General features: G+C 43.2%; 1 protein-coding gene across 1 annotated transcript in view; it reads right to left on the bottom strand.

The window, feature by feature from the left end:
• rassf3 (Ras association domain family member 3) overlaps window positions 1–10,000 on the bottom strand; it is an 85,023-nt gene that overhangs the window by 73,768 nt on the left and 1,255 nt on the right. Inside the window, exons 2-3 of the mRNA XM_080420703.1 lie at window positions 9,537–9,921; window positions 8,100–8,394 (exon numbers count right to left, since the gene is read on the bottom strand). Coding sequence (XP_080276829.1) covers window positions 8,100–8,394; window positions 9,537–9,908 — 667 coding nt within the window. The 5' untranslated portion in view covers window positions 9,909–9,921. The remainder of the gene's footprint in view (window positions 1–8,099; window positions 8,395–9,536; window positions 9,922–10,000) is intronic.

Raw genomic sequence — 10,000 nt, 5'->3', positions numbered from 1 at the left:
TCACATACAGGAACAACCACTGATTTACAGTATATATATATATATATATATATATATATATATACATATATATATATATATATATATATATATGGCTATCCACTTTTCACACATCATGCCTGCGTATATTCTGGCCCAAGACCATCTTGAACAATAAACTCATCAACATCAAGGTCATGCTCTGCATAATCAATGAACGCAGGTGGACCTGGATTGGCCATCCCAAAGAGTCGCTTTACACTGAACCCCAGAAGGCAAAAGAAAGAAAGGGAGGAAGGCCTATAAAACGACATAGCGGAGGTATGTATATAATAATTATATGATGATGATCAGTGACTCACAGAGGTCCTCCACAGCAGCAGGCTGAGCTCCAGGCGTCCTGAACGACGGATCAGTTTATTCACACCACAGAAGAAGAACCCTGACACTCTGCTCAGAGTTCTGCCCAAAGCTCTGGAGGAACCCATGACTCTCTCTCTCTATGTGTGTCTCTATGTCTCTCTATCTATGACTCTCTCTCTCTCTCTCTCTCTCTCTCTCTCTCTCTCTCTCTCTCTCTCTCTCTGTGTCTCTATATGTCTCTCTCTCTCTCTCTCTCTCTCTCTCTCTCTCTCTCTCTCTCTCTCTCTCTCTCTCTCTCTCTGTCTCTATGTGTCTCTATCTATGACTCTCTCTCTCTCTCTGCAACTCTCTCTCTCTCTCTCTCTCTCTCTCTCCTCTCTCTCTCTCTCTCTCTCTCTCTCTGTGTCTCTATGTCTCATATGTCTCTCTCTCTATGACTCTCTCTCTCTCTCTCTCTCTCTCTCTCTCTCTCTCTCTCTCTCTCTCTCTCTCTCTCTCTCTGCAACTCTCTCTCTCTCTCTCTCTCTCTGTCTCTATGTGTCTCTATCTATGACTCTCTCTCTCTCTCTCTCTGCAACTCTCTCTCTCTCTCTCTCTCTCTCTCTCTCTCTCTCTCTCTCTCTCTGTGTCTCTATGTCTATGACTCTCTCTCTCTGTGACTCTACATCTCTCTCTCTCTATGACTCCACGTCTCTGTCTCTGACACACACACACACACACACACACACACACACACACACACACACACACACACACACACACACACACACACACACACACACACACACACACACACACACACACACACACACACACACCTCTACCGCACAGCGTACATTTTAAACTCCTATCGTTCTGAGCTGCGTAGAATGACAAGATGCCTGTCTGTCTGTCTGTCTGTCTGTCTGTCTGTCTGTCTGTCTGTCTGTCTGTCTGTCTGTCTGTCTGTCTGTCTGTCTGTCTGTCTGTCTCTGTCTCTGTCTCTCTCACTAATATCTGACTGTCTCTCTCTGGCCAGTGGGTCATGACTGGACAGCAGAGTCCCTCCCCTGTGTGTGTGTGTGTGTGTGTGTGTGTGTGTGTGTGTGTGTGTGTGTGTGTGTGTGTGTGTGTGTGTGTGTGTGTGTGTGTGTGTGTGTGTGTGTTCAGGACTAGTGACAGTTTGACTCTATCAACACACACAGGCATGGATACTATTCTGTACAGTAGTGTGTACACATTAAAGGGATAATTCACCCCAAATGACAGTTTTTTTCTATTGATTACTCAACCCACAGAGACTTGAATTCATGGATATGTTTAGTTTTTGTCTCATTCCTGAGACAATAATTTCATGACAGCAGCGTCTCCGGTAGGAGACACAAAGAGTCTCCTTTGTGTCTCCTACCGGAGACATTAGCATCTTTCTGCCGGTCATCAAATTATTGTCTTAGGAATGAGACAAAAACTAAAAAATCTCCATGAATTCAAGTCTCCATGGGGTGACTAATCAACAGAAAAAACATAATTTTCGGGGTGAACTATCCCTTTAAGTACATTAATGACCACTGAGGGATAAAAAGGGATAAAAAAAACCCCCCCACTTCTGTAAGTTATTGTGTGACTGTGTGATAACTGTTGGTCATCAGAGTGATGTCATGTAATGTCTCTCCACTTGAAAAGCTTTTAAAAAATGAAAAGGAGGGAGAATTATGTCTTTCTTTTAGAAACACACTGTTTCTGTTTTCTTTTTAGGCTTGTTTGTGCACAATGAGTAAATGTATAAGAGGTATTATGTGTAACTATGAGACATGTGGGATTATGTATGTCAGTGATTTAATAAAGGTGCTTTTAAAGGTCTCTCTCTCTGTGTGTGTCTCTGTCTCTGTCTCGTGTGTATATGTGTGTGTGTGTGTGTGTGTGTGTGTGTGTGTGTGTGTGTGTGTGTGTGTGTGTGTGTGTGTGTGTGTGTGTATGTGTGTGTGTGTGTGTGTGTGTGTGTGTGTGTGTGTGTGTGTACACACACTGTACACACAGAGGCTTAAAGGACAATAAAGTTCAGTATTTCTCACAGAAGGTCAAAAAGTCTCTTTGTTCTGGAAGCATTTCACTGAACCATGTGAGGACAGACAGACAGACAGACAGACAGACAGACAGACAGACAGACAGACAGACAGACAGACAGACAGACAGACAGACAGACAGACAGACAGACAGACAGACAGACAGACAGACAGACAGACAGGCAGGCAGACAGACAGACAGACAGACAGACAGACAGACAGACAGACAGACAGACAGACAGACAGACAGACAGACAGGCAGGCAGGCAGGCAGACAGACAGGCAGACAGGCAGGCAGGCAGGCAGGCAGACAGACAGACAGACAGACAGAATGATTGTTATGTAGGAGCCAATCCTTTAGTTTATATTCAATAATATTATTTTATTGTGGTCTGTCTACTAATGGATGTAATGTGGTTGAGCACATTATTATTAATATTTATTCATGTTAATTAATCATTAATTAAATTAATATTAATTATAATTAATGTTTATGTAATGTGCTCAACCCCCCGGCAGTGGTGGAAGAAGTACTCAGATATTTTACTGAAGTAAAAGTAACAATACCGCAATTTAAAAATACTCTGTCACAAGTAAAAGGCCTGTGTTCAAAATGTTACTTGAGTAAAAGAGTACAAAAGTATTGGCATCAAAAATATACTTAAAGTATCAAAAGTAAAAGTACTAAAATGTCTGAAAATAGCAGATCTACAAGCTCACAACGCGGTTTAAAATAAAAGTATAGGGATAATGGGTAAGGCACCTTAAGAGTGTCTCACACAAAATGGTGGATGGTGGGAAATAAAATAAAATGAACCAAAGGATACACTTCATTCATAAAACAATCTCAATGTTACCAGAAAGTATAAAGATCGTTTGAAAATAGTAGATCTACAAGCTCACAATGCGTCGCGATGCGACGCATTGTGAGCTTGTAGATCTGCTATTTTCAAATGGCCAAAATACATAGAGAATATAGGGCTGAAGTGGTTAATGCGCTATGACAGTCATGTTTCAGACACACACACGCACGCGCACACACACACGCACGCACGCACGCACGCACGCACGCGCACACACACACACACACACACACACACACACACACACACACACACACACACACACACACACACACACACACACACACACACACTGAACTAACTTCTTAAACTAACTAACATCATGAGGTAAAAACACAACATTGATATAAATCATTAAACTAATACAGTGATAAATAAATGTTAACAATGTGTTCATGTTTACAACACTTTGTTCATCTGTCTTATTCGCCCTCATGTGGACAAAATGAATCACTACAAGTCGTCAGTAAATCCACTTTTCACTCAGTTCATAAAATAACAACTAGATGACGCAATATGGAGCTAGTTTCTACAATATAAGATGTTAAAATCTACATGCTCACAATGAGACGCGTGGTGAGCTTGTAGATCTGCTATTTTTGGCGACACCGTCGTAGAAAGGAGCATAAGGTAAACATTAAAAACGTTTTATTCTGAAAAATTCGAGTTGCGTTTGATGCGAGACTTGACACATATATGGTTTTATTTTGACAAGAAAACGGAAGTGCCCTCGTGGCGTACGATGTGACGCTTGACCCATGGTAAGGGAAATGTAGTCCTTATCCTTAAAATGTAGTTCTTCTAGTCACTCATGGTGTACGGGAAATGTAGTCCTTAAAATGTAGTTCTTCTCGCGACCCATGGTGTATGGGAAACGTAGTCCTTAAAATGTAGTTCTTTTCGCGACCCATGGTGTATGGGAAATGTAGTTCTTAAGTGTAGTTAAGTTAAGTTTTACTTTGAAGAGAAAACGGAAGTGCTCACATATTTACTAACATGTGACCTGACGCAGCTAGCCTAGCCAGTTAGCATGTCAACATGCTCTGTTCTACCACGGCGTCGCGCGCCGAAAATAGCAGATCTACAAGCTCACAACGCGTCTCATTGTGAACTTGTGGATTTGAACAGCTTATGCTGTAGAAACTAGCGCCATATTGCGTCATCTGGTTCTTAAACTGCTAATAAAGTATCCAATCCTTCCACTTGTAGTGATTCATTTTGTCCACATGAGGGCGACCTTTGTATACAAACAGATGAAAGGAGTCTATTGGTTCATTAATACATGACATACAGTTAGAAGACAATACACACTGAGCTTGTAAATCTGTTATTTTCACTACATTTGTAATTTCTAACCCTAACCCTATAAAAACATATATATATATATATATATATATATATATACATACATGCGGTGCGGTGCGGTGTGAGCTTGTAGATCTGCTATTTTTAAATAGCCTATGTATAAAATAGGGCTAAAGTGGTTAATGTATGTTTTATAATATAATGATTTATATCTGAAAAGTAACTAGTAAAGCAAAGTTGTCAAATAATTGTAGTGGAGTAAAAGTACAATATTTGCCTCTGAGATGTAGTGGAGTAGAAGTAAAAGTACTGAAAACTGGAAATACTCCAGTAAAGTAAAAGAAATACCTCAAAATTGTAAGTACAGTACTTGAGTAAATGTACTCAGTTACTTTACACCAATGATTAATTGCCCTTTTAGAGCCTCATTCTAAACATAGTAACACAGTGGTGCTCTTATAGTCTCTACCAGCAGGTGGAGCTGTTGTTCACATTTAGTTTCACTAATACATGTATAAATACCCAGGAATTGTCTTCTGCATTTAACCACTTCAGCTCTGCTTTATACTCCATCTTATTATGATGTGAGATGGACAAAATAGCAGATCTACAAGCTCACAACACGTCTCCTGCATGGAGGCTCCATGTCAACACAACAGTGTCCTTTTGGAACAAGTTTTAAAGGGATAGTTCACCCCCAAAATGTATTTTTTCCTATGTATCAGTCACCCCATGGAGACTTGAATTCATGGATATTTTTTAGTTTTTGTCTCATTCCAATAAGACAATAATGTGATGAGCGGGTGTATTTCCGGTAGGAGACACAAAGAGTCTCCTTTGTGTCTCCTACCGGATACATTAGCGTCTTTCCGCCGGTCATCAAATGAATGGCTCAGGAAATCGACAAAAACAAAAAAAATCTCTATGAATTCAAGTCTCCATGGGGTGAGTCATTGATAGAAAATAAGGGGTTTTGGGGTGAACTATCCCTTTAACGATGTGAGTTAAACATAGTTCACCAGGGTTCCTAAATATGAAAATATAAAGAAGTCAGAACTTTAGATTTAAATGACTCTGAAATAATGCTGTGCAGCAGTTACAGGCCAGGGACCCCTTAGCTGAGAGAGAGATGAAGCAGGGACCCCTTAGCTGAGAGAGAGATGAAGCAGGGACCCCTTAGCTGAGAGAGAGATGAAGCAGGGACCCCTTAGCTGAGAGAGAGATGAAGCAGGGACCCCTTAGCTGAGAGACTGATGAAGCAGGGACCCCCTTGGCTGAGAGAGAGATGAAGCAGGGACCCCTTAGCTGAGAGAGAGATGAAGCAGGGACCCCTTAGCTGAGAGAGAGATGAAGCAGGGACCCCCTTGGCTGAGAGAGAGATGAAGCAGGGACCCCTTAGCTGAGAGAGAGATGAAGCAGGGACCCCTTAGCTGAGAGAGAGATGAAGCAGGGACCCCCTTGGCTGAGAGAGAGATGAAGCAGGGACCCCCTTGGCTGAGAGAGAGAGATGAAGCATGAAGCAGGGACCCCTTAGCTGAGAGAGAGATGAAGCAGGGACCCCTTAGCTGAGAGAGAGATGAAGCAGGGACCCCTTAGCTGAGAGAGAGATGAAGCAGGGACCCCTTAGCTGAGAGAGAGAGAGAGATGAAGCAGGGACCCCTTAGCTGAGAGAGAGATGAAGCAGGGACCCCTTAGCTGAGAGAGAGAGATGAAGCAGGGACCCCTTAGCTGAGAGAGAGAGATGAAGCAGGGACCCCTAGCTGACAGAGAGAGAGAGATGAAGCAGGGACCCCTTAGCTGAGAGAGAGATGAAGCAGGGACCCCTTAGCTGACAGAGAGAGATGAAGCAGGGACCCCTTAGCTGACACAGAGAGAGAGAGATGAAGCAGGGACCCCTTAGCTGAGAGAGAGATGAAGCAGGGACCCCTTAGCTGACAGAGAGAGACATGAAGCAGGGACCTCAGGTCTTCGGTCAAGGAGCCCCAAATTCATAGGTATTTGGCCGCGGACCCCCATCTGAAAATGTTTTGTGCCAGGGACCCCCAAAAGAGAAAATTTTAGCAAAATAGTCTACAAGCTTGTAGATCTGCTATTTTTGAATAGCAGATGAATCCACCACTGGATATGTAATAGAGTACATGTACTCACAGTATGTCAATGTAAAACTAACTAATAAAGCTGGTCATTCAAACAGACAGTAGTGGTGTGTTGTCATGGGGGCGGGGCTAAGACTTGTCACCCTGAAACCGGCTGAAACCACGCACACGCACGCACACACACACACACACACACACACACACACACACACACACACACACACACACACACACACACACACACACACACGCGCACACACACACACACACACACACACACACACACACACACACACACACACACACACACACACGTGTACCTGCACATGTAAACATGCACGTAGGCTACATACCAACACACGTGACTCACGTACCTGTATGTACACACGTCACACACATACACACACACACACACACACACACACACACACATGCACACACACACACGCACGCACGCACACACACACACACGCACACACACACACACACACACACACACACACACACACACACACAGCTACAGTGTTGCTCAACTCAAGAGGAAACATGTAGAAATAGCCAAAGTATATATTATATATAGGGCTGGTGGTTAAATAAAAAATTTACTTGAGTAAAAGTACAAAAGTAATGGTATCAAAATGTACTTAAAGTATCAAAAGTAAAAGTACTTGTTAGTTTCAAAGTTTTCAAATGTATACAATTCATTCAGTTCTCTTTTATATACATGTATATTTTTGTTGTTGTTATATTATTGTTTTATTATCATTAGAAGAACCTCTGTAGTCGTGGAGACATTTCTAACATTCTATTGTTTAGGAAACAGACAGGGAAGTATTCTGTTTGTTTCATAACACTCTGTTCTGTTCAAAACCAGTCTGTCTACATGCCACTGTATGTGTGTGTGTGTGTGTGTGTGTGTGTGTGTGTGTGTGTGTGTGTACACTACTGTACAGAATAGTATTCATGCCTTGAACAGAGTCTGTGTTAACTTAACTGATCTATTTAACTAACTGATCTTTTTTCCCCTCTATACACCAAACCTCTGTGCCAAAAATAGCAGATCTACAAGAATACAAATAAAAAATAGCAGATATACAAGCTCACAAGGTGTCTGCGACACGTTGTGAGCTTGTAGATCTGCTATTTTTGCTTGTAGATCTGCTATTTTTGGGCAAATGTTCCTGTACAGGTGAGGCTGAGGTGAAGGATGTAATCACAGACATTAAAGAGTTAACTCACCTGTACAGGTAATCACAGACATTAAAGAGTTAACTCACCTGTACAGGTGACACTGAGGTGAAGGATGTAATCACAGACATTAAAGAGTTAACTCACCTGTACAGGTGACACTGAGGTGAAGGATGTAATCACAGACATTAAAGAGTTAACTCACCTGTACAGGTGACACTGTGGTGAAGGATGTAATCACAGACATTAAAGAGTTAACTCACCTGTACAGGTGACACTGAGGTGAAGGATGTAATCACAGCAGACGTCACACCAGGTTCCCTCTCCTCCCGGGACAAAGTGATGCCCCTCCCCCCTCTCCTCTCTCACCCGGGGGTCTCTCTGACGGGGGGAGAAGATGGTGCCCACGTGGGGGGCTCTGTAGCCTCGCTTCCTGCTCCGCGGGGGTCCTTCGGCCTGGCCTGCCCGCTCAGAGGGGCCCGGCGTCTCTGGGGGTCCCACGACCTTCTGGACCCGGCTGTGTGAACCCTCTGCAGGGAGGACGGGTGGAGAGGACACCTATAGACACCATGAGGACACCTCAGTGTTACACTGGATATTATTTTACTAAATAACATTAAATACAATGAAATGAAATGAAAATAAATTAAATAAATGCATGCTGAAACAATGCAAAAGGTAGGGTAAGTGATATGTTTTGGTTAAAACAAACGTTGTTTGTTAAAAGATTAAAGGTTCTATGACATTCATTTTCACTTTTTTTTAAAATGTTTTTTTGGGGGGTTTTATGACCTCAATTACACCCAAAAATGTGAACTTTGAATATTCAGTGGATTTTCTGTGGTCTGGGGTTTTCTAAATAATTAGGCTGAAAAGTAATCTGAGATTGGCCCTTGGGTAGTGAAGTCACAGGCCATTAATCCCGCCCACTCTCCTCCTCGCCCCTCCCCTCCCCTATCCTTTCCTTTGGGGGGGGGCGGAGCAGAGGCGATGATTGACAGGCAAAATCCCTCAACAGCGACACCCGCAGGCAAAGATTATTTTTTTCATTGCAGTTGAAAAGGCTTTAGAAATGTGAGAGAAAAACACCTGCCATGGCTCACTGGAGTGGAATTTTTTGTTAAAACTTTTTATACACGTTTGAAGGACCATGACAAAGACTTTTAATGTGTGGTAAAACTGAACGTCATGAAACCTTTAAGGCTCTATAGTAATCATTGCTATTCTTCTGCCTACACATACGCCATGTCCTAGTAGCGAATAGGGGAAGGGAATCAACGTCACGTGATGCCTTTGTTTGGCCCGGATGTGTCTCAAAGAATATGATTATTGGCATTATTGGAATATTTGGCACTCCCATTTTAATTTATCACAAGATCGGTGGTTGTTACAATGACCTGCACTTACAATACTTCACCACTATGTTGCGCTGTGACGAAATAAACCCATAAAATGTAACAACGTGTATAGGTTCCGTAGTGCAATTCCAAAGCTGTGTGTTGTTTCACCAGAAAAACTAATGGCGGATTCGGCCACGCCCCAAAATACGCGTACGTGTGTCTCTAAGAATAGTGTCTGTTCTATTGTATGTTCCATCTTCAGTTTGAGTGTTTTCTTTGTGATTTAAATGAACTTTGTTCAAAACATTGTTTGTTTTTGTATTCAAACTAAAGCTATGAAGTCTTCTGGTTCTACTTTACCTCCGGAGGTGGTGGAGTCCTCTGTGGCTTCACCTCCTCGGGGTGACGGTGCTCCCTCTGGCTCCAGGCCTCCTCCAGACCTCCTAAACCCGGGTTGTGAGGAGACGGGTGTCGGCGGACGGCTCTCACCATGTGGCCCTTGTTGCTCTTGGAAGCCCGCTTCTTGGCGCCGGGGGGCGGGGACATGGGGTCCTCCTCCTCCTGCTCCTCCTGCTCCTCCTGCTCCTCTTCCTCCCGGCAGGAGCAGACCCTCCTCTTGGCCGCGCCATGCGGCCAAACCACGGCCTGAAGAACGGCCCCCGGCGGAGCTGACTCCACCGCCAGCAAACGTGTCGGGGAGTATTTTCTGGCCTGTTGGCTGATGTGGAACATGATGCAAGACACGCTGCGGGACACACAGCACACTGTAGTGAGGTGGAGGTAACTAGCTACAAGAGTAACTAGTTACAAAAGTAACTAGCTAC

The sequence above is a fragment of the Gymnoscopelus braueri genome, assembly GCF_963280865.1.
Source record: "Gymnoscopelus braueri genome assembly, chromosome: 23".
Taxonomy (NCBI): domain Eukaryota; kingdom Metazoa; phylum Chordata; class Actinopteri; order Myctophiformes; family Myctophidae; genus Gymnoscopelus; species Gymnoscopelus braueri.
The sequence above is the reverse complement of the archived record's forward strand: the minus strand, read 5'-3'. Positions and strand labels throughout refer to the sequence as shown.